This window comes from Antechinus flavipes, chromosome 5, assembly GCF_016432865.1.
Source record: "Antechinus flavipes isolate AdamAnt ecotype Samford, QLD, Australia chromosome 5, AdamAnt_v2, whole genome shotgun sequence".
Lineage (NCBI taxonomy): Eukaryota > Metazoa > Chordata > Mammalia > Dasyuromorphia > Dasyuridae > Antechinus > Antechinus flavipes.
Window position 1 is genome coordinate 250039366 of NC_067402.1, and position 26235 is coordinate 250065600.

At 36.5% G+C, this 26235-nt stretch overlaps 1 protein-coding gene across 2 annotated transcripts in view; it reads left to right on the forward strand.

Annotated features, from left to right (window-relative positions):
- Window positions 1-1088: 1088 nt before the first annotated feature.
- Window positions 1089-26235, forward strand: part of TMTC2 (transmembrane O-mannosyltransferase targeting cadherins 2) — a 535380-nt gene continuing 510233 nt past the window's right edge. The window contains exons 1-2 of one of the 2 annotated variants that reach the window (XM_051961459.1): window positions 1089-1799; window positions 2008-2116. In XM_051961459.1, the coding sequence (XP_051817419.1) occupies window positions 2034-2116 (83 nt within the window). In that variant the 5' untranslated portion in view covers window positions 1089-1799; window positions 2008-2033. Of the gene's footprint in view, window positions 1800-1934; window positions 2117-26235 lie in introns of those variants that run through there. The other variant, XM_051961458.1, reaches the window with a different exon arrangement.

Here is a 26235-nt window from a genome sequence, read left to right on the forward strand (position 1 = left end):
TTTATCATACAGCCTGCTAGTTTTGTTTGTAGGCTATGAAGACGAGGCCCTTGCTTACCAGGAGAGTGACAAACCCTACTAGGGCTCAGAGAAGCAAATTTGTCTTTCGCACTTTTGGGTTGTCTCCAGCTAGGTTCAACTTTGGAGGAGGGGATGTTCAGGTTCTCATGCATCGTTGCTACCATGCAGCAGGGGGCGCTGTAGTAGTTCTGTTAGCGGTCCAAGGCAGCCTTAGGTGTAAATAGAAGAGTTGCAACCTTGGTACTCTCGGGGTTCTCCACCTCTCTCAGCCCCGAGCTGGATTCCCTCCGCTCGCGTCCCGCCTTCATCCTCTAGGAAATGGAACTCGGTGAAGTCACCCGCTTCTCTAGGTTTATATCACCTTGGAAAGATTCCCTGTACTTTACAGAGAAACTACTGAATTAGGGACTTCTCCATCCTGCGCAGTTCACTCTGCATGTCTAACTGCACCCAGAACCTGTCTCTGGCAGCTTCGGAGAATATTTGTTTCTTTGTCTTAATTTAATCCTCATTCCCAACGCGACCCCCCCCCCCCCCAACCTGCTTGCATCTTTTCCTCTTTAATCGCGTCCTCTGCCAAAAACGCCTTAATATTTCCTGCCAACATTCCTCTGGACGACCTGCTCGCACAATGGAACCTGCCTTTTTGAGTTGATGCCCCTGGGGGGATTTAATTAAAGTCCCATTTCTTTCCCCGGGGCTGTGTGTGTGTCTGTGTGTGTGTGTACGCCCAGAAAACGCAGTTCTCTCCAACCTGTTCTTCCTTCCCTTCTTTCCTTCTCCAGATGACTTTCCAGTTTGACCACGGAGACAACTGGCAGTGCTTGGCACCGAGAGGACTGGGCTGGGGACCAAGTCTGTGCCAGTCGCCACCGCCGCGGCGGCAGGAAAGAACAAGTCTCTTCCTAGCCCTTTTCTTCTTCCTTCTCTCCTCCCCCTGTGCGCACCCCAGCCACCCCTTCTCGGGCTCTCTTCCAGCAGTCACCGATTGGTCTCGGTGGCTTTGCAGTGTGAAATTGAAGGCGAAAGAAGCCGGAGATGGGGAGATGGAAGGGGGGTGGGGAGGACAGGGGGGTAGGAGGAGGAGCCCTAGATCCAGGCGAGGAGGTGCTGGTTGAAGGGTGGGAGGAGCAGCCCGAGTGGAGAAAGCGGACGGAGGGGTGGCCACGCAGGCGCGGGGGGAGCCCCCGAGAGCCCCACGCGGGTGCTTCCCCGAACCTCCAGCCGCGGCTTCTCACTTCAGTGCCGAAGGGCTTGGGGACTGGAAGGAGCTAATAAAGAGTGAATGAGCTACAGCCGCTCGCCACGGCGGCTGGAGACCTAGAGCACCCAGAGCTGTGCAAGGGGAAGGAGGGGAAGAGAGGAAGGAGGCGGAGGAGGAGGCGGAGGAGCAGAGGCAGCTCTCGCTCCCGTCCCTCCCACTCTCCCTTCTAGCCTCTCTCTCTCCCTATTTCTCCCCCAGCTGCACCGGCAGCTCAGCTCCGTCCTGTCGATCTCTCCCTCCCCTCACTCGCACCCCGAGTCGTCCCCTCACTAGCCACCCCCTAGCCTCGCACCGTATCCAGGGCTCCCCCTTTCCCAACTGCCATGGGTTAGGGTCCGGGCGGAGCGGAGGAAAAGGGAGCCCCAAAGCCAAGCACTCAATAAACCTGCCGCTTGCTCGCTGGCTGCCGGCTCGCCAGGGCTCTCGGGGATGGGGAGAGCGCTCTGAGCCCGCGCCCCGGGGACGGGGAAGGAGGAGACAAGCGGGGCCAAGAGTGAAGAGCAGCAGAAGAGGGGTGGGTTCCAAAGCTTGAAGGGGGGGGGGGGGAAGGGGAGAGTAGGGGAGGGGTGGAAGGGTGGGAGGGTGGGAGAGAGGAGGAGGAAGAGAGGAGGAGAAGGAGGAGAGGAGGAGGAGGAGGAGAGAGGAAAAAAAGTGAAGCTGGAGAAGCGGAAGGTGGGGATTGATGCTTCTTTCTCTGTTGCGGCTGCCCTTGTATTGGAAAGGGAGCAGAAGAGAAGGCAGTGGAGAGATGATTGCTGAGTTGGTGAGCAGCGCCCTGGGGCTCGTCTTGTATCTCAACACCCTGAGTGCGGATTTCTGCTACGATGACAGGTAAGAAGGGAGGTGAAGTGGAAGGGAGGTTAAAGGAACTGAACTCTGTGAGCCTGGCTGCTTGTCCCGGGAGTCCGATTGTGAACGGCGTTGGAAGGAGAGTGGTCCCGGCTGTAGGATTCTACCACATAACAATCGTCACTCCCCCCACCCCTTTAACTACACTCCCCCCTCTCCCATTCCCCCACCCCCCCCCACTCACCAGTCCCCTGGCAAACCACGGGAAGCAAACCTGACTAGTTAGTTTCAGCTCCTAATCTATTTGCAGCTTTCACTCCCAGTTTCTTTCTGGTGTTTGCAGACACTAAAGTTTCTTAAAAGAAATCTCTGTTTTTTGGGGGAAAGTATTCAATGAACATTAGCTTAAAAATCCTTAAGTATTACTTGTTGTCACAACAACATATTAAGTGATTTTGTCTGAGTAAACCCCTTTTCTTTTTCTGTCCCCCACATTTCCCCTTTAATAGAGCTTCCCTTGCTCCCCTACCCTTTTTAAAAGACCAAAAAAGTCAGACTTATTCCTAGTGGCAAAAACAGGCGGTTGACAGTTACTAATTTCCCAGAATAAGAACCTCTTGCCTGCCTCAACTTTCCTGGTGTGCTTGTACTTTAAAGCAATGGGATGCTGCCCCTGATGTGCCCCTGAATAAGATCTAAGAAGCTGCATTTCATATAAACCTTCAGCTTTCATTTATGTTTACAAGTTTTCGTTTATACTTAGCCATTCTTATATACTAATTAGGAAAGATGAAGCTCGTGAAGCTTTGACGTGGTCTTTTGCTTTTGGGTTAGTTTGGGTGGCTAATGAGACCTGAACTGTGTTGTCAAAGAAACTGCATCGATTTCTGGAAAATGTCACACTGATGCTGGTGTCCCTACCTATTTTTTTTCCTTTAAACGTGCTAGTGTTTAGAAACTGATGAAAAGCTCCATTAGCCATTAGGGAAAATTCCAATTTGTGTCTTTTCCGGTGTCTTAATCTGATTACAATTAAAACAGATGCATAATTAAAATATATTAGGGAGAACAGTACGCCTGGCTAAACTTATTAACTGTCCTGCGGTGTTTTGTGCTCCATTGAAATTAAACCATTCAAAAAGTGAGCACAGATTTACTTTGACAGCTTTTCATCAACCCTTCTCTTGCTATGGAAAGTGTATAGATCCCTTGGGTTAGGGTGAGGTAGTGCCTGGGATTACTTGTAGTGGTTGGATAGTGAGTAAAGATGAAGACCGGATCCTCTCCTGGTTGTAATTAGCACTTTTATATAGTCTCTTTTCTCTACTATTAACCTAAAAGCATGTGTATATATATATATATGTCTTAGGTCAGCGATTCTTGATTCACACCCACTAGTTAGATTGCTTCTGAAATCCCAGAGTGATCCGTGTGGCAGAATTCAAGAAATCCTTCTTGATAGATGAACTGGAATATTTGTCAGAGTTTAGTAGAGGGGAAACCACTGTTAGACTTTAACTTTCCCTAAACTTTTAATCACAGTTTACAGATTTTTACTGTCATACACTTTGAGAAATAGTTTGTAGTGCTTGTGACAGGAGCTCTCTCTATTTTCCAGAGTTGTAGTGTAGTGCACCTGCTAATATTGAGTCTGCCTATGACTAGGAAGAAGGGGAAAAAACAAAACAAAACAAACAAACAAAAAAAACTTCAAAGATTGCTAAATTTGAGCTGAAAATGGGTTAAAAAATGAATCCTTGCCTTCCATGACTCTATTTGGGGCACTTTGAATTGCAAATGTGAAAGTAGTACTAGAAAAAGGTGAGAAATTTCAATGCAGGAATATGCAGGTTTGTTCTTTTTAAGTTAAATATCTTAACTTTTGGGGTCCTGTGATTCAAACGTTGCCATGCTACATTCTTAATAGTTTCTTAATTCTTTTTGGGAAATGACATTACACCCAGGAGAAAACTGTACTTTAATATAGGTAAGGTTTTATTTAAACTAACTTTTATATTATTTATATTGTTTAAAGACTGACAAAAATGTTACTCCTTGCTCCTAAATCATAATATAGAAACAGTACATTTGTGACAAATTCAGGGACATGTGTTGTCTTTTAGATTTAGATGTTAATGGTAACTACAATTATTCATATTACTTTTTTCTTTAAGAAGACAGCATACTTTTGTATTGAGTGTGTACATACACATATATTGAAGGAGTCTGATACTTCATAATTTTGACATTGATATTAAATCTTTATCAACCTATTTGTGCCCTCCAATAATTGAGGACACATTTTAATTGTGAGGTCCACTTCACAAACCTATATAAAGTACATAATCCCAGTCTTTCAAAAGCAATCTAATTATGACATAACTTCTGATGAAGATTTAATGCTGCTCTGTAGTTACCCTTGAAATAAACTAGTATGTGATCTTAGTAATTGTTTTCTTGTATTTTTGGAGGTTCTCCTAAATGTTTCCTCCTTTATGTACTGTTGATTCTTTACTAAGGTATAAATCTCAACCATAGATCATCCCAAACTACTATCCTATAATATGTATTTGCTATTATATAATTTACCCTCTATAAAATAGGTACTATGCAACACACACACACACACACACACACACACACACACACACACACACACACAATAGTATTAGAAAACTATTCTCTCTTTATATTTGTGTTTGGGTATACACAAAAAGTTATGTTATGTAGATAGAGCCAGGGATTAGGGAAATAAAAAACAAATCCCAAGATCATGGCTTACTCATTCTTATTATTCTGTGTCTTATAACAAACTCCCAAGTTTAAAACATGGCTTTAACTAGAATTGTGGACTTATGCTGCCCCACAGGAGATTTTGTGAAATACAAGCCTCTAAGAGGAGGTCAGTGTTGGAACTGCAGGGTCGACCATTCTATATATGTGGGAGATAGCTCTGACTATTGATTTCCTTCACTCAGAGTTTTGCTTTTAAACTCCAAGAATCAGACATTTGATTCTGGTGTGTATCTTGTTGCTATGACTTAAACTAGTCACTTTGCTACCTCTCAAACCGCTATCAAGTTTACTTTAGAATTTAAAGTGTTTGTAATAGCTTTTAGTGTTTGATATAGATTAGTTGAAATAGGAACTAAGAACAAAGCAGAACTAAACAGTAATACAGAAACTTCTTTTGACAAAATCAATTTCCCTATTGGTAAAATTGAATGTTTTGAATGTGTTTCTGAATAAAACCTAAGAAACTACTTGGGATGGGTAGCTTTTAAATCAGCATCTGAATATAGAAATTACAATAGTCTGTTGGTTTTGCTCATAGTAGGTACTTAAATCATTGTTGAATTCATAGATCCAGTTTAGATATTTTTTTCCTTTTACATACTTTTGTTCTTATAAATCATAGGATAATAATATCTAATACTTATCTGATACTTTAAAGTTTATCAAACATTGTACAAATATTACCTCATATTAGTATTATGACAACCTTAAGTGATAAGAGCTATTACTATTTCCACATTATAAATGAAGAAACAGATAAGTTTAAGTGATGTGCCCCGGGTCACACATAGATCTAAAGCTGAACAAAATCTTAGAGGCTGTCTGGTTTAACCTCTGCATTTTAAATATGAAAAACTGAGGCATGAGGGTTAAACTGACTTGTTCAAGGTCATACAGGCAGCAAGTACCATATGATGATCCTGAATTTCAAGTCTCTAATAAGTCTGAAATTGCACTTAATAAACACCAGCCAGTTGTCTAACCTTGAATTTGTGAATTGCTTATGACTCTTTGGTGTACCTTTCACTTTTTCCAGATCTATGTGTCTTTTCATTAAATACTGTGTGTGGGGGAAACAAGGCAAAGGAAAGAAAACATTTCTTTTTTTCTGCTTTCCTCATAAATGTTAATTATGACATCTGCCATTTTGCACTCTTCTGAAAGATGCTATTTTAACACTCATAAAAATAACATAAGAGACAAAGAAAGGGTCTTCTAAAACAACAAACTTGTTTTGAATAATTTTTTATCTTAAATTAACCATGCTATTAATTAGAAATAAAACCCTATATCAAAATATATAGAAAACTACATAACAAAAGGAAAGTGAATCTTTTCTTTATGACCTCAAATCACCATGAGCCAATGCTTCAGATAAACAAAGTAGTCTGTTGAGCCAAATCATTTGGGATTCATAGAGGGAGGATGTGTGCTTGTCTCTTGAGGTTATTAATTTTATTGTTGTACATTGCTGTGTATGAAATCTAACCAAGACGATTTTCTATTTGGATCTTCCATCGTTGTACTAGTAACTTGCATTCTGAATAATAAGGATTCTCTGTGCATAACTTTCAGGAAAGATCCCACAGGAGGATATAAGACTATCAAAAATTCACGCTTACATAATTGTGGTTTAGTTGGTCATTTGGGCTTAAATTCAAACTGTGGTGTTGGCACACTGATAGTTGGATTTTTTTCCTAACTTATTTTGATTGACAGTATTTAAAATTGATTAGTGCTAGCTTTAAAGCTACAGTTTCTCAAGATCATAATGTATTAAGAAGAACTTGATATTTACCCATTGTCCCCAATTGGTCTTTTAAGGTTCCCTTAACCTGCCCTTTTGACCTCATGTGATCCATATCCTTTTTGTTTCATATCCAAATGAAGGTAGTAAGCTTAGTTTCTTTAAAACAAGACAGTCTTTGGAGGAAAGCAAAATTAACTAGCAAATTCCAATATATGTTAACACAGCTAAATCACAAATCAGCAATCTGTTTATTGGAAAACATCTACAGACAATTATTACAAAATTAAAGGGGAAACATAATTTCCTCTGAAACTCACCTTTTACTGACTAATTACTTATAGAAACAGAAATCTGCAGTAGTCTTTTTCTACTTTTAAATTCTCCTCTCAGTTTAGAATATATATTTAATAAAATAGAAAACGAGTCTAATTGATTGTTTATGAATTGTTTTATGTGGCCCTTTTATCTTCTTGCTAAGTTCTTTGATATTTTAAAGAGCTGGGCTTGGTGAAGGACTATGTTGCTCTGGACAAGTAAATCTATTTTATCTGAAATCACAAATTAAAATCAGGCAGAGCCTGTATAGACTGCTGTGAGCTTCCTCTGTTGGGCTTGACACAGAATTTAATCTAGCAAGTGACCCACATATAAGCACTGAGAGCATGTACAAATACTCCGGGGAAAATGGTTTGCCATCTGTCTCTTGGTTTATTTTTTGGGGGATATATATACATTTGATTATTAATTTACATTTGGGATTCCACCAGGCCTTTGTCTTGTCATCTACACTTAATTTTTCAGTGCTAATGCACCCCTGTGGTGGTGCTGAACTCCTGCTACTCTAATTTTGAAATGGCTACAACCTTTTGGATTCCAACATGGACTAGAAGCACAGTTTGTCTTGCTAATCTTTTTCTCATTGCTGCTCAGCACACTAAATGTACTTGTTTAAAATGGCCATGATAATAGCAGCTATTTAAAATTGTGGTCTTTAATTCAGGGAAAGGGAACATTTTCTCTGGAACAGATGCATGTATAATTTTAGCAAAAGAGGAAGGCCCTCTTAAAGGTACTCCAATAAAATTGCAATTACCTACCCATAAGCCTTCTTTCTGCTGTTGTTCTTTGAGGTTCTTTACAATTAGTTAAATATTTTCCTCTTTTGATAAGCTGGAAAACATCCAGAGGATGGATCCTGTCATCTGGTGAGGAAGACAATCAGGAAGGCAAAGTTGCCTTAACACCCATATTCCATGGGGATCAGATGAAGTTATGGGGGGGAATGTTTAGCAAGGAAAAATAGCAACAGTTAAACTATCTTCAGTCATGTAAAAGCTGTCAAAGGGAAGAGAGATCATATTAGTTCTTTTTACCTGTAGAATTACTCTCATGGACAACAAAAATACTTAGATAGGTTGGTTCCGGAAGGCAGAATTGGGAAATGGAAAAGTTGCAAAGAGGAAAAATTAAGTTTGATGTCGGGGGAAAAATGTCTTCATAATTAGAGCTATTAATAAGTTCAATGGCTGCTTGCAGTTTCTTCTCTTTAGAGGTCTTCAGGTACAAAGAAGCCAGATAATTACATTGTTGATTTAGAGAATTCTTTTTTTAGGATTGGCTTGGATTAGATGAAAAAACATGAACTCTTGAGTCAGAGGACCTAGGTTCAAATCCCATCTTTGATACTCAATACTTGTGTGGCCTTGGGTTAATTAATCACCTAATCTCTGTGGGCCTCAGGTTAAATGTATTAGATGACCTTTGAGATCACTTCAACTCTAAACCTATGAACCTTTGAGCTCCTGTCTAATTGTGGGGAAAATGTGTATTTTATAGCCTCCTAGTAATTTTCCAGTTGTGTCTAACTTTTGTGACTTCATTTGGGTTTTCCTTGGCAAAGACATTGGAGTGGTTTGCCATTTCCTTCTCCAACTCATCTTATAGATGAGGAAACTGAGGCAGACAGGGTTAAATGACCTGCCCTGGGTCATCCAGATGGGAGGGGGGGGTTTGAGGCCAGATTTGAACCCAGGAAGAAGAGTCTTCCTGACTTCCAACTTAATATTATATCCACTGCACCACTTAACTAACCAATATATTTCATACTTCTTTATTTTCCATTACAAGAAAAGCATTGTGTATTTCACCTCTAGTACTTGGACTTTTTAATGTGTAGAAAATAATTTGACATATAAGTCAGTCTTGAAGGAAAGTTGAAAGTAGAGTTTCAAAATGAAGACCTGCCTTATGTGAATGCATATTGTATTTATTTAAAAGCCTTAGAAGAGTTATTTGAACACTTGAATTTTTCTGGAATTGGTAATATTTTGTGTTGAAATGATTTTCTATAACTTTGTTCAAATTTGTATTTACTTGTATCTGGCTTTATCTTAAATAAGTTCCTTGAGGGCAGATCTCATGTCATTTTTATCTCTGTATTCCCAGCTCTCATAGACTTATACCACGCAGGTAATTTTAATGCCTGATAAATTGATTTTTTTTCCCCAAAATATGTAAAAAACAATGTTCTTGTGTGTCTATTCACAAAGAACTGTCAATTTCTCTGAAGAGTTAATCTTCATGTGCTCCCAAGGGGAAGAAAAACTTTAATATCTCACCAATTATGCATGCTATGGAGGATGCTCACTTTTTATAAATGACTTTCTCCAGTGGTGAACTGACCCTTTCTTTCTTTTGCTAACATGATCAATTCATTTTCTAGTAAAACTAGTGCACTCTGAAAAGTATTTGAAGCAAGGAGTCAGAAGTTAGAATTGGGAAGACACTGATGGTTTGTTCCTGCCACGGCAGGAAGAATCTCCTTTTATAATTTGCCTTCTTTTACTTTTGATCCTTTTGAATTTGTAATTTGAATATCTGGATATCCTTTAATATTAAAAAAAAAAATTATAATTGGCTTCTTTCCTAGAAAAAAAAAAGTGTGACTGGCATTTCTGGTAGGCAGGTAGTCTTAGCCCTGATCCTTTTTTTTTTTTTTTTTTTTTTTCATTGCAACCTTTACATAATGGCTTTAGAATCCATCCTGAATTGTTGTCAAGGACTATCGTTTTCCTTCAAGGTCTTGGGACTTCTGGACTTTGTGTTGACCTGGCTACTTAACTAATCTTATGGATTGTAACCTTCTGCCTTCAGAGATTTTAGCACATATTCTAGGTAGTTTGTTGATGCCAACAGGACCCTATGCAGTGCTATCAAGTTACTATTGATCTCTCTGTCCTCTAGCAGTTCAAATTTTCAATCACATTTGTCATTCTCTGGGACTCAAGGTTTCCGGAATGAAATGAGTAAATGTTGGTTTTACTCACTTAGAAAAGAAGAAAGAGCCTGCAATCCACCTTGTTTTCTTTTTTTCTTAAAACAAATATTTTAAGTTTACAGCTGCAAATTATTTATTTTGAATTATTGGAGAAGGATTGAGTTAGTTCAGGAGAATTTTGAAGAAGGCAAGTTCATAAAATGATGTATTTCTAAAAAATAACATGGAGAAACAGAATTTTGGTGATGTTTAGTTGTTTAAATCGTGCCTGGCTTTGAGATTTCATTTGTGGATTTTCTTAGCACAGATAGCGGAGTGGTTTGCCAATTCCTCCTCCAGATCATTTTACAGATGAGGAAACTGAGCCAGATAGGGCTAAGTAGCTCTTTGTAATACTATTTTTGGGGTTTTCTTGACAAAGACATGGGAATAGTTTGCCATTTCCTTCTCCAACTCATTTTATAGATGAACAAACTGAGGCAGCCATGGTTAAGTGACTGCCCAGGGTCACTCATCCAGTTTTGAACTCGAGATGAATCTTCCTAACTCTAAATCCATTGTTCCATTCACTACACCACTTAGCTGCCCTTATGTGGGCCATAGGATCATAGTATAGGATCAAGTAGGAAGGATTTTAGCAGTTATCTGGTTCAGTACAGTCATTAATGGAGATGAAAATGAGGCTTTGAAGAGATTAACTGTTTTGCCCCAAATCACACAAATTATAATTGACTGAGTCAGAGTTTGAACTTCAGTATTATTCTTCCTCCAATCAAGTTCTCTTTCACTTAGCACTATTCACTTTTTAAAATAATGAATCGGGAAAGAAGGAAATGGGTCTGTGAAATCTTTAGTGTAGGAAAACACCCAGATTAGGAACTTCCAAAAAAGGTTGATACCTTTTTTGTTAATATTTCAGAGAATTGCCTAGAGCAGTGAAAGGTTAACTCAGGTCACACAGCCAGTTTGTGTCAGCGGTGAGATCTTAACTCAGTTCTTCCTAACTCAGCTTCAAGGCCAACTCTCCAGTCCTTATAGAACACTTTCTCTTTTATTGTTATGATAGCAACCAAATGTCATTTTTTAAAAAACAGATAACACTTTGAATGATTTCCTGTTTATTCAAGAACATTGTTTGCAGAGAGGAGTCTAGAATTTCTTCTTTAACAAATGTTTATTAAATTTCTATCATGAGTAAAGCATTGAACTAGATGAGAGGGATATAGAGATAAAGATGATTTTGTATTTATTAGAATCTTAAACAGAGATAACTATAATACATTACTAGGGTGTGTTGTGGGCACAGAATGAATGGGGAAGGGAAAGGAATAAGCACCTATATAGTGCCTACTACAATAGGCCAGGCACTGTGCTAAGTGCTTTATAAATTTGATCTTCACAACAACTCTGTGGGAAAAGTGCTGTTACTATCCCCATTTTATAGTTGAGGAAAATGAGATGAAAAGAAATTAAGTGACTTAAGGTCACACAGCTGTTGTTGCTGAGTAGTGTGTGACTGTGACCTCATCTAGGTGTTTTTTTTTTTTTTAAATTCATCGTTTTTTTTTTTGATGAAGTCTCTACAGTAGTTTGACATTTTACAGATAATAATTTTACAAATGAAAAACTGAGGCAAACAGGGTCACATAGCTAGTTAAGTGTCTAAGGCTGGATTTGAACTCAGATGTTCCTAACCCCAGACCCAGCACTTTAATCACTGTGCCACACCAGCTATCAGGAAAGGGAAGCCAGAGCCAGAGCCACAGAGAAATTTGCTTATAATTTTGTATTTGATTTATTTGTCATGCTGTTGATAATCAACCAACGAACAGGCATTTTCTATATGCCAAACACTGTGCAAAGCACTAAGTACACAAATACAAATTGGAGGCAGGCTTCTGCCCTCAAGGAGTTTACATTCTACTGGGGAAATATAACTTCTTCACAGAGAGATAAACACAGGACAGATACAAAAATGAAGAATATACAGTGATTTAGGGGAGCAAGTAAGACAGTAGTTCTTATGATTGCATAATAAAGGCTGTGTTAAAAAACTTGTCCTTTTCAGAGATATCTTAATGTAGAATCATTGAAAAATATAGCATTGAAAAAATAAGTTGCTATTTTTGTGTGCCTGTTAGATTTGCCTCTTTGTCACTTTCCTGAGCTTTTTATTAATGTATTTTAAGGTGTCTCAGGATATGATAAAGCCCAGTGTATAGCTTTAGTTAAGGAGATTGGCCCTCCTGATTTACATAGTTTATCCAATGAAGTAATCAAATAAATCTGTTGTCACTTCTGTCAAATCTCATTGTCTTTTATTATTCCCATGCATTCCATGGAAACTGTACTGATTCTTTAAAAGTTCATGATTTCATCTGGGTGGGTGGGCCCTTCAATGACATGGATTGTGACCTCTCCATTCTTTTATAGATGGTCTTCAGATTTGTTGTGTTGAAAGGAATTCTTCACTCCCTGTGGTGACCATGCTTCTGATGATAAGACTCCCTGAACTTTGCTAGACTGGTCCCTCAGAAGACAGGTCCCTAGTGTGTGAATTCATGGGGCTGTTACAATTTGACAGGATCTTTTAAAGTTTATGTTCTTCAATTGTAGCCTTAGGCAAGCTAATATTTCTTCCATCACACAATGAGGCATTTGAATAAAAGTGTAGCTTTTGTACAAATTTGAGATTTTTATTTAAGGCAGAAGTTTCTTAACCTGAGATCTGTGAATTTGTCTTTCTAATATTTTGAGGACTATTTCCACATAATCGTTTTCTTTTGTCATCCAGTGTCTTTTATTTTGTGCACTTAATTATTCTAAGAAGTGGGTTTTCTAGACGGCAAAAAGGATCCATCACACAAATATTTTAAGAACCTCCGATTTAAATTTATTGCCTCAAAAGTCACAATTTTTCTCCCTTAAAATGAGGTGGAGTGGATCTAGCCTAATGGATTGTGTACTCAATCAGTTAAAACTGTTTAAAAAAATTTATGATCTTACATACCTCAACAACAATACTATATGATGATCAATTCTGATGGGCGTGGCCCTCTTCAACAATAATATGAACCAACAGTTCCAATAGAGCAGTAATGAATTGAACCAGTTACACCCAGCGAAAGAACTCTGAGAGATGACTATGAACCACTACATAGAATTCCCAATCCCTCTATTTTTGTCCGTCTGCATTTTTCATTTCCTTCACAGGCTAATTGTACAATATTTCAGAATCCGATTCTTTTTGTACAGCAAAATAGCTGTATGGACATGTATACATATATTGTATTTAACTTACATTTTAACATGGTTAACATGTATTGGTCAACCTGCCATCTGGGGGAGTAGGTGGAGGGAAGGAAGGTAAAAATTGGAACAAAGGGTTTTGCAATTGTTAATGCTGAAAAATTACCCATGCATATATCTTATAAATAAAAAGTTATAATTAAAAAAATTATAATCCTAACAAAAGAATAAGGGATGTAAGATGTTCTCTTATGTGGAAATTTAATTTTTTTAATATTTCTTAATAGGTATTCTGGCCAGATCAAAACTGACATATACGAATGCATGGTGGGAATACATAGGCTGCAGCAAATTACCAATGGTGATATATTCAAGGAGATAATGACAAGGAAGGAGATTGTTAGCTGATTAAATATGAAGAATAAGGCTGACAGATCAGCGAATTGTAGATCTACAGCTTAAAGGAACCTCAGAGGCTTCCTCATTTGATACTTTCATTTTACAGATGAGGAAACTGAGACCAAGAAAGTTTAAGGGACTTATTAAAATCTCACAGATGGCCTGAATACAGTAATGGTACCCACAAAATATTATTGTAGCAAAAAGAATGATTCCTTTGCAAAGGGTGCTTACTCTGTGGAGGATTTATATAATCTTTGATAAGAATCGCTCCTTGGAATTTTTGTGCTGGGTGAAGTGAGGGTGGGGTTCAGAGTGGAGGGAGTAGGTGGGGCCAGGGAGTTCAGTTTATACTTTAATTTCCTGGAAGAGTAGGCATTCAACAATATAATGTGAAGTTTATATATGCTGGAGAACTGATTTTTGCCGGGGAGGCAGGATGGGATTGGGAATGTGATCACCTTAAGTGGGGGGAAGATGTGCTTCATGATCTATTACTTGACATCCTAGTGCAAAACCCTGGTCTTTTCTCTCATGCTATGGACATAATAAATTAGTGATATCTTCAGTTGCTCTTGAATCATCACAATTGGTGCTGCTGTCTCTTCATGACTCCATTTGGAGTTTTCTTAATAAAAATAGTGGAGTAGTTTGCCATTTCCTTCTTCAATTCATTTTACAAATGAGGAAACTGAGGCAAACAAGGTAAAGTGACTTGCTCAAGGTCACATAGATAATAGTGTCTGACTTCAGATTTGAAGTCAGGACCTCCTGATCCACTGAGCCCCCTAGTTGCCACCTGTAATGTATTGGAAGAATTATTAATTTCTTCTCATAACATTTTGAATCAATTTTTTTTACAGAAATATTCTTCCACAATTTTTTTGATTAAAGCTGTTTATTTTCAAAACATATGCATAGATAATTTTCAACATTCACTCTTGCAAACCCTTGTCTTCCAATTTTTTTTCCTTCCCTTCCTCCCACCTCCTCTCCTAGAAGGCAAGTAATCCAATATATGTTAAACATGTGCAATTCTTCTATACATATTTCCACAATTAGCATGCTGTACAAGAAAAATCAGATCAAAAAGAAAAAAATGAAAAAACAAAAATGCAAGCAAGCAACAACAAAAAGAGTGAAAATGCTATGTTGTAATCTACACTCAGTTCCCATAGTCTTCTCTTTGCGTGCAGATGACTCTCTTCATCATAAGACCATTGGAATTGGCCTGAATCACTTTGCTGCTTATCTACAAAATTTTAAGAATGTTTAAGGTTTCAAATTATATCAAGTCATATCTACATGTGGATAATATGGCTCTTAATATTTTGAATGATATTTACTTGATTGAAGTTGATCAATTAGTTTATCAAAATTAGTTTATCAATAATTATTTCTAAAACCAACAGAAAAACTGGCAACCAATATGATACAGAGTATTTGAAATCTTTGGCTATTAATTTAAAAATAGTTCGTAAAGTGAAGTTTCATGTCAGGAAAAGTTTTTTGTTGTTTTGTTTTTAGATAACCTACTCAATATAACAAATCCATTCAATGGATTCAAAAAATCATTTAGCATGATTTCTAATTATAATCAAAATCAGATGTAAGAAGACTGTGGTGTTGCAAACTAAGGAATTGCTTGAATGATTACATCATCCAGCTAGTGTTTCCGAATTTAGTATTTTAGTTCTGAACCTCTCATGTAAATAGGGGATTATGACAACCACAGGATAAAAATGAACCAAATAAGCATAGATGGATTGTGAACAGCTTTGTTTTTGTCCAAACAAAGCTCTAGGTTGAAAATCTTGTATTTATTAGCATTATTTTATCTTCTTGTCTCAATAGTCTTGGACTGTGAAAGTGTTTAGTGAACAGTTAATTCACTTTGGAAGCAAGTCTCCCCAATCAGCAAGGATTTTTTTTTTTTAAATTTTAATCCATCAGTAGCATAGTGTAGGGGACAAAAATTGGCTTTGAAGTTAGAAAATCTAGTTTTGAGTTTTTAACAAGCTTTGACATATACTGACTGCATGAGCTTGGGCAAAGTATTTAACCCCTCTGTTCTTTGGGTCAAAGGTATTGCAGCAGGAGCACCACGGCACTCCAAATGGAACCCAAGCCAGGTTGAAATGTAATTAAGAAATATTGAACAAAACAAATTAAAATACAATAAAGCAGAGGTAATTACATTAATATGTGATTTTCCTAGTCTCTCTGCAGTCTGCAGTGATTCTTCTATATAGTTAAATGACTTATGCTTCTAGTGGAATTTGTCATCACTCTTCTTGGCAAGTCTCTAAGACAATATTTGTCAGAGAAAGTGCCAATTTACCTTTGTAGAGGGAATTTCTGCACCTGGAAGTCCTCTATAACAACAAAATCATAGGTTAAGTCTCTATTCCTTATTATACACCATAAAAGAATATTCTCAAGAGGAAATGGCTTTTTGTCATGACTATAATGATTATATTCATGGAGCTGGCAAAGTTCCTCAGTTTTCAAAAGCTATTTGGCATCACTACTCCCTTCTGTACCTTCTCTAAAATACAGGTCATGAGATCAGGGATCTTGAGCTGGAGGCATCCTCTGAGGCTGTTTAGTCCAAATCACACCCTCATTTTATGGATAAGGATCTGAATAAAGCATTTGGAGGTTAAATGATTTGCCCCAATTCACTCAGGCAGTGAGCAATGTTCACAATCTGAACAAAGATTCTCTACTGCTCTAATCATATTTTGATTCCATTGGATGGCCATGTGAAATATCTCAGAGACTTGTTCGCAGAGATGGAGCAGTCCCAGGTCTTTGTCCTAAGGACTCCCCCTCATCTATGAATTGTATTTTGGATACTTTTGTCTTTCTGTTCCTAGTATCATAATAGTCTTATCACTTACAATGTTAAATATCTTGAATCCATGGAAGAGATTACTGGTAAAAAATTTTGGAAGAAAATGTTTTATGGAGTATATTGTTTTATTCAGAACAAAATTTTATTTTTCTGATCCTTTAAATATTTAGCTATTGAAACCATATCCCAAAGTGCTTTTAAAAATATAGGATAGCAGATTCAGGTCATTTACACTGGAATCCTGGCTCTGCCATCAGGTCTCTGTAGTATCTTGGAAAAAAATACTTCGTTTCTCTAAGCTTCAATTTCCTCATCTGTAAAATGAAGACATGAGACTACATTATTGCTAACATCCCTTTTAGCTTTAAAATTCAATGATGACTGTGGGAAAGAGAAGGGATTCATTCAAAGGTGAGCTACCAAGGGTAAAGGTTTCTTTCCAGATGATTTGGCTATGAAATTTGGGAAAAAAAAAAGTTCTGAGATAGACATAAAGGAATCTGACATTTTAGGCACAGTTATTGCCCATATTGAAGGAAGAAAGTATTTATTGCATATTTAAAAAACCAGTGTACCTGACTGAATCCCTTTGGTAAACCTTACTTACAATATGATCTCTATCTTGGAAGCACAACTCAAAGAGGAAAAGTGTATCAACTGTAGTCTTTGGTTTTTATAGAACAGAAATGTTTTTAAATTTTAACTCAGCATCATGTTGAGATGAATCATCCAAGCAAGCTCAGGGAACTTAGCATATGAATGGCAAATCATAGCAAACACCTGTGGATTCGGAGATTTGGAGCTACTGGTCTTCCAACACTGATTCCTGGGAGATCATGCTGTTTCAAGATTTGCAGCCATATTGTGTCACCAGGAAAATATTTGGTTGAAAATGTGATAATTTACAGTTGCTAATAGCACTGCATGAATTTCTCAAATATAATTTAACCTATTTATCTTCTTACTATTTAATTTTGGGGCTAGCTTCTTATACCTTTCCAGGAGTCCTTTTCATCTTTTTCATTGCTATATGAATTTGTTAGGTTGATCTCTTTTGAATAGACGTGGATTGAGTCAGTGATTTGGGGCTTGATGTAATCAGCAATATATCGTCCACAAAAAGGACCACAGGATCAAAGATTTCGAGCTATAAGAGACCTTAGAAGTCATTGAATATAGCCTACTCATTTTACAGATGAGAAAATCAAGTCACAGAGATTAAATGACTTAGGAAAATTCAGCTAATCAGTCTTGGATGGAATTAGAACTGCTCTCATTGATTCTAAACCCAGTGCCTTAACCAGTACCTTTCAAGGAACTTGACATCTATTGAGATTCTCCTTACTATTTTTGCCTAATATTTTTTCCTCCATAACCATCTGGGTCCAGTGGAAGGAGGAATGGAAGTAGACTTCATTATAACAGGAGACCTTGACTTTTTTAAGGTTAGGTCTCAGTTTGACTGATACAATATTCAATCAGTGAGTTAGGCTAGGTAAGAAATGAGGGAAAGAATGGCCTCTTTTGCCTAAATCACAGAATACCAGAAAATTTAATCTGGGAGGGGAAGACTCTCTTTCTGGCCCAAGCAAAAACAATAGCTATTTACATTCATTCTGAGTCAGTCAAGGCCCAAACAATGACCAGTTGGCCTGGGACCTATTCTTGGTCAGTCAATTAAAGCCAGCATGATTTGGGTCTTATTGATAATCAGACATTTAGTAAAGAGGATACTAGTGTGACATCAAGCTAAAATAAATTCAGATCTTGCCCTTGACTTGTACAGACATTGTGACTCTTGTCAAGTCATTTAGTCACCATGTGCCTCTGGCCATTATATAAGATTTATCTACCTAGGTCTAGTTGTGACTTGCTGGTGGAGCGAGTTCCCCTAGGTAGTGATCCCTACCTAATCAGAAATTCCCTGTAGTGTTTTGTAACCAGAAAACAACCTAACACGTTAAGAATAAATATTTCTATGGTTGCATGTCATCAGAAATCCCAGATGAACCTAACAAATGGTTGTATCTCTCTAGAAATCCTCTATTTCATTGAAATTCTGTGTATTTTAATATGTTTTTAATTTTTGCAGAAGTTGTACTAACTGATAGATAAAACCTTGACTTGAAAATGAAGCTATTTGCATTCTGCCCCAAATTTGAAGTGACTTAGTCCATATTATTTAGCCAGTTGGAGCTTCAATTTCCTCTGTGTGCAATGCCAGTATCTTTTCTGAATCTTTTATATGGTAATGCATTTTTTATTTGAATAAAAATTATATGTACACATATATTTATTTTTCTCTTTACATAGAAATATGAAATCATGTTGAAATCCTAGGAGGTAGAATGTAGTGAAATACATACATAATTAAAAAAAAAAAAAAAGAAACCTGTGATTTCATTGATTTGGGGAGTTTTTGATGAGAAACTTTCTCTACCAGTGCTGATTGACAATTGCATCAAGAAATGAATTGATTTGACTAGGATCATACAGCCAATGCATGTCCAAGGACATTTAAAGCCAGGTCTTTGCTCATTTCAAAGTCTATCTTTAACACCACTGCCTGATTATTGATGTCAAAATGAGGCATAGAACCTAACAATATTACAGTCTTGCTGATAGATTGATCATGAAATCATGAAATAGATTGATGTTAAATTTTGGTTTTGACAAGTGAATGAACTGATAAGCAATTACTATCCTAGCATAGAATTTGAATCTCTGTAGTTACAGTGAAGCAGCTGCTTTTATTGGATCAAAACGTTGGACAATCCATTAAATGAAAATTTGGCTAGGGTGGTGTGAAAAATTTCCAAGCTTTGGAAGGGAGGCAAGCTAAATATAGACATTTGGGATGCTGAAGCTCTAAGTATGTTTTAAGGACAATCAGACATCAGGTGATAAAAGAAGCTAGGGGAGGTTAGAAATAGAATCACATTGTAATAGTGACTTCATTCACCTTTTTAAAAAATGAAATAAAAAGATAAGGAGTACAGTCAAGACAGGCAGCTCTCCTGATGGGCTCCTGATGAGTCTACTGACTCTTCCTATTTTTAGTCCTGTACAGTTAAAAAAAAAATTAGATAAGTAAATGTCCTAGAGAAGTGAAGGCTTATATTTCAACTTTCCTTACTAACTGATTTTTGATGAATCTTTTTCTAAAGTACACCATTCATTTCTTTTAACATTGTATTATCCTGCAGACTAGGGGCAGCTAGGTGGCACAGTAGGTAGAGTGACAGGCATGGATTCTGAAGTCTCATTCAAATCTGATTTCAAACATTTAATAACTATGTGATCCTGTGAAAGTCACTTAACTTTGTTTGCTTCAGTTTCCTTATCTGTAAAATGAGCTGAAGAAGGAAAAGGTAAACCACTTCAGTGCCTTTGGTTTTCTATAGAGCTAGCTATTTCAGGTGATGTGGGACAAAATTTTCAGTAACTTTGTCATAATGAGTCAGAGAACATCTAATTCATACATCATCTTTTCAAGGATAATTTGAACCCATTTCCTTTTGCAGGAGAGACACCTGATCCTTCAAGAGGTAAAAGGAATCTAGTCCAATGGCATAAAAATAGAAGACATATTTTGACCAAGATCCCTAGCTGCCAAATCCAATTTTCTTTACCCTAGACCCAGCTTACCTTCCCCTAGGCTACTGGACTGCTTCAGTTGTAACAGCCTTAGCACATCACGTTGATGTTCTTAGAGATTATAGCTCTGGCATGCAAGTATCATGCATGATACCTTAAAGTACAGAGTTGTTTATTGACTGAAACTTTTCTCAATCAGGTCAACAGTATTCTCATTACTGCTAAATGATTTTACATATATACATACATACACATATTTGTGTGTAATGAAAACCATCTCTAGGGTGATAGTGAGGAAGAAAAAAAGGAAAAAAGTTACATGATAATTGTTATATATCTAAAAGAAATAGCAACTTGTACATTATTTGTTGTTTCATGGGCAATCATCTTTTTTTTCTCATTCTGTTATGTTATGGAAATGCTTGTTTTATTTCTTAAGTTCATAATAAAAAAGATTATATTAGCTTAGCCGTTAAAGAGTTAATGATTGTTTTGATTTATATTCTGATGATACCAGTAAATACTTGTGTGCAAAGCTTTAAGATGCTTTAACATATTTTCTTTCTACCTCCTTCTTCCTTCCTTCTTTCCCTCCTTTTGCATTTGTTGTATATTTATCATATGTTTTCTTAATTGTGAACCTATTGTATCCTCCTAGTAAAATGGAAGTTCCTTGAAAGCAGAATTGATCACATTTTAAAATTTTGTATTGATAGCACCTATCATAGTATTTGTCATATGGCCACTACTTACTAAATGTTTGTCAAATTCAATTTCTGGATTTTACTTCCCTCATTTGGGATGGTTGCATTTTTCTGGTGCTGTCACTGCTGTGTCATCTGTACTATTTCTTGACATCCATTGTGATCTTATCTTTTTCTTCTTTTTGGTCTGTGTTATTTGCTATTGCTTATCCTTTTGTTTTTTGTGTGAAAAGACTGACTTCTTATATACATAGTTATTTAGAGAACTCTATTCCTTGTGGAGAATGAATGTCAGTAAATCAGTGCATTAGTTCCATTTTTCATTTCTTGGAGTTTTCTTGACTGTGTTTCTGAAAATGTGTATCAAAAGATTTTCATTGTCATCAAAGATTTTTCTTAGTTACTTTGGGGTTCAGAGCCATCTTGGTGGCTTAAACATTCCAAAAGGCAGGATTGTTTAGACTTTACTTTTTTTAATGTAAATCTTTTTTTTGAGATTTATATGAACTAATGCTGAGTGAAGTGAACAGAAACAGGAGAACATTGTACAGAGTAACAGTAACATTGTGCAGATGATCAACGTTGTTAGACTTTGCTCTACAATTATCTAAGACAATTCTAAAAGACTCATATTGGAAAATGCTGTCCACAACCAAAGAACTGTGGAGTCTGAAGATAGATCGAAACATATTATTTTCACTTAATTTTTTTCTTTTATTTTTTGTCTTTTGTTTCTTATTTCACGTCATGAATAATGTGGAATTTTTTTTTTTTTTATTTTGACTTCCTTTGTGATTTCATTTATTAAAGGGCACTCAAACTTTTCTTTACTTATGCCAATAGGCACATGCTTGAAAATTTATCTTAGAGAAGTGTCTATAGCACGCAGAGGTTAAATGTCTCATCCAGGATCATACAATTTTATAATAAACATAGGCTCTCTCTCCCAGGATTGTTGTTAGGATCAAAAGAGATAGTGGTTACAGAGTACTTAGAAGAGTGTCTGAAACAGTAAAAATTATATAAATGTTAGTTTTGATGATGATGATGATGATATGAAGACAAAATGAAAAGGAGGTATAATGAATAGATAGTATCATGAAAACAGTGAACATCAACTTGGACAAATTTCGAGAAATAATGGAGGATAGGAGGACTTCCTCCATGGAGTCACTAAGAGTCAGACACAACTGAATAACATTATTTATTATTATTATTAGTTGGGTATTGTCTAATCTGTTAGGTATTGTCTAATCTAATTATATATATATGTACATATATTATATATGTTTGTTTATATATATTATACATATACATACATATATATATATATCAGTGCTGAATTATTTTGTCTTTTATTTATCTGACATATTGCATTAAAATGTGTTCCCTGCTGCATCAATAAAATGAACTTTGAATAAGTGTGATGTATTGCAAGAGGCAGCAAGGTGGCACAAGTCCCTTCACTTGCCTCAGTTTCCTCATCTATAAAATGAACTGAAGAAGGCATTGCAGACCACTTTGGTGTTCATGTCAAGAAAACCTCAAATGGGGTCATGAAAAGTAGATGCAATTAGTCAACTAACTAAGAAAACCCCAGCTATTCTGTGGAGTTGTTGTGAGGAATAAAGCTTATTCCCTTTCCTTCTCATTACTTCATTGAAAGTCATGTAATCTGGTTTCAAGCTTTGGTTTTCTTGCTTTTGAGGCAAATGGGCTTCAATAAATTGATCTCACCCAATATTACTTATTTATAACATGAGTTTAGGAGATTGAGACTTGATGACTTTAAGGGCCCTTACAGCTCTAGGTGTATTTTTGTGTTCAGATTCAATACTGTCATTGCTCATTATAAACCAAAGTAGCCAAGTGCAGTGGACAGCTCTGGAGTTAGAAGATCTGTGTTGAAATTCTACATCAAATTCTACATGGTGCTTTATTGCTGGGATGAGCTTGAGCAAGTCTGTCTTATGGTAACAGTTTTCTCATCTGTAAAATGAGTTGATTAGATTAATAGTAATAGGTATTTCACCTATTCCTGGTGTTATACTTTAGGTTCTAGATGACCACTCTTAGATATCTCGGATTGTATTGAGTGTATTTGGTAATGACTTAAAAAATTCTTCTTGATCATATCTGGGATGTTAACAGATGTGATTATGCAAAGACATGTAAACTGTGCACAGGAGATTTAAGAGGTATTTTAAAAAGAGATAATATGCAAAAATTTGATTTATCTTTCTTGCAACATTTAATCTACAATTCCAGACAGATTGTACATTGATGTAAGGGTTCAGAGAAGTACATCAAACATAAAGCGTGGGCTGAATTTTTAATTGTATCTCCTAAAATTGGGCAGTGGCACATGGATCAAGTTAGGGATTTTTGTTAAAATTTGCTGCAATCATATATGTTCCCCACCCACTTAACCACCCACTTACCATATATCATTCTTGTAAACTTGTTCATGGGAAAGGGCGCAAGGTCTGTTCTTCTTTATCCCTTTAGATAAATTTTTGCTCCTGAAACTGATCATATTGGGTGCAGAAGAAACCTTTGTCACAGTCTAATTTTTCTGCATCTTCAGCCCCAAAGGGATAACTCTATGCTTTTATATGTGGGTGACAAGAAATTCAGAAATAATGACTACAAAAACCTGTTTTCAGTCAAGAGTATTGGGAAAGAGAGTGTCCAATTCACCCAAATCCCATGGAAGCATTTTTATTCCTTCTTGCTCTTCCCAGGAATACTTAGCAAAATTATAAAGTTATTTCTATTGCTTGAATCATACTCTGGGTAGTATTTAACACAAAAATGCTCTTAATTTATTTTTATTTTTCTCTATATTGATTACACTGTTAATTAAACTAGTTAATATATACATGTACATAACTTAGCCAATGTTTCTTCCTCCTCATTTTTTTGCCATTTATCATCAGAATTACTTATTTTTAAAAAGTCATTCCCTCCATGACATTTAATGAAAGAAGAAAAGAAACAAGCATTTGTTAAGTGTCTACTATGTATCAAGCACCATGCTAAAGTACTTTCAAATGTTACCTCATTTGATTCTCTTCAGTAACCCTAGGAAGTAGGTGCTATGGTTTGCCCCATAATTTTAATTGAGGAAACAGGCAAACAGAACTAAAATTACTTACCTAGAGTTACACAGTTAATAAGTATTTGGGGCTAGATTAGAACTGGGATCTTTCTGACTGCCAAACCAGTGCAACATCTTATTCTTAGGCTGTTCTATATATTGGACATATTCGCCTCCAAATTAGCCTGAAGACTGGACATTTGTGCCTCAGGGTCCTCATTTATAAAATGAAGAGGGCAATTAGGTGAACAGAGCACCAGCCCTGAAGTCAGGAGGACCTGAGTTAAAATCTGGGCGCAGACACTTAATACTGCCTAGCTGTATGATCCTGGGCAAGTCACTTAACCCCAGTTGCCTCAGCAAAAATAAAATAAAATAAAATTAGGGGTAATATGAAATAAAATGATTTTCAAAGTTCAATTCACCTCTAAATCATTATTATTCTAAATATAAATTTATTATATTTATCAAATGTCTTCTCTTTAATGCTGGGAAGACAAAGACAAAACTAAAAGAGTACTACCCCCAAGTCCTCCGTCTCTCTATCTATTTATATGACTATTTATACATTCATCTATTCATTCATTCGTTCTTTTATCTAATTCATTCATTCATTCATTCACCATTTATTTTTTATTCCTTTGTTGTTTATTTTTTATTATGGATGATGAGTTATGTATCCTTTTCTCAAAGAGAACTATTATGTGGTAGAATGTATATTTAATTTTGACCTTTGGAGATCATTTGAAAACATTTAATGATTCCCTCTGAATAAGAAACCTTTTGACCATTATAATTTATAAAGAAGGCACTGTGGTTGTGACACTTGTGAAAAATACATAACATTTTTGTGTTCAGATTCAGGACTGTCATTACTCATTATGAACTAGAGTAGCCAAGTACTCTACTTGGACAACACGAAGTTAGAAGATCTGTGTTCAAATTCTATATGGTGTTTTATTGCTGAGGTGATCTTGAGCAAGTCCCTGTTTTGGTAAGTTTTCTTATCTGTAAAATGAGTTGATTGGATTAGTAGGCTGCTAAGATCTCCTCTACTTCCTACATGATACTATAAGGGCATAGATTCACCAAAAGTCAGTGCTGTCATCATTGCCTCAGATATTGAGCATCTGGGTGATTTTGTGCAAATCACTTCCTCATCTGTAAAAAGAAGAGATTAGAGCAGATGACCTCTATGACTCCTTCCATTTTTAACTCTTCAGTCCTATGAATGACTTTTAATAATGTTTTATAGATGAGTGACCTTAGACTTTAAATGTTTTGCTTGCAGCCTCACAGGTGGTAAATGGGTTGTAAACGTGAACCCAGATCTTCCGAAGATCAGACTGGTGTAAGTCTAGATAAGTCATGCCATCCCAACTCTCCAAATTATATTTTAATACAATTATTTACTTGTGACCACAAAGAAAAATGCCATTACTCATTGATTTACTTTTTCTGGGTAGTCTTAATCTGTATGAAATGAAACGTTTATATCCTCCATCCTGTTGATAATTCAGCTCTAACAGCAAGTGGCAAACTTGTGGAAATCTTGAGGCTGGATCAGTGTTGCTTCTTGTTGGAGAGCTGCCTAGTTTGCTTTATCGCAAACATCTGTTCTTGGAAATATATATTTTTTTCAATGTTCAGGTTAAGAATTTGTCTGATATTTTTAGTAAATCCAGTTGTGCTACTGTTGAAAAACCTAATTCTCTGCCTCATCATTTTAAGTTGCTAAAAACAAAACAAGGCTAGAGTGGATTTCATACTACTTTGCAATTTACATCAGATTAGAGTCATCTTTAGATAAGATATAAATTACTTTACCTGAATGTTTGGTCAACACAATGACCAACTTGATTCCAGAGGACCAATGATAAAGAATGTTATCCACTTTTCTGAGAGGGGATGGAATCAGAATGCTAAATAAGATATGCATTTATGCATATTGACAATGTAGGATTTGGTTTTGCCTGATATATTTGTTACAAATGTTTTGTTTTTCCTCCCCTTTTTATCTGGCAGAGATAGAGGTAGTATGTTAAGAGAGAGAAAATATTTAATTGCAAAAAATAAAACAAAATTAAGAAACAAAATTAGAGGGATTAACAAATTATAAGAGCTTTTAAAAACTGGACATTTAGTTTGTGGCAGCCCTCTTTGCAGTGGCCAGAAACTGGAAACTGAGTGGATGCCCATCAATTGGAGAATGGCTGAATAAATTGTGGTATATGAAAATTATGGAATATTATTGTTTGGTAAGAAATGACCAACAAGATGATTTCAGAGAGGCCTGGAGAGACTTACATGAACTGATGCTGAGTCAAGTGAGCAGGACCAGGAGATCATTATATATTTCAACAACAATACTATATGATGATCAATTCTGATGGACGTGGCTATCTTCAACAATGAGATGAACCAAATCAGTT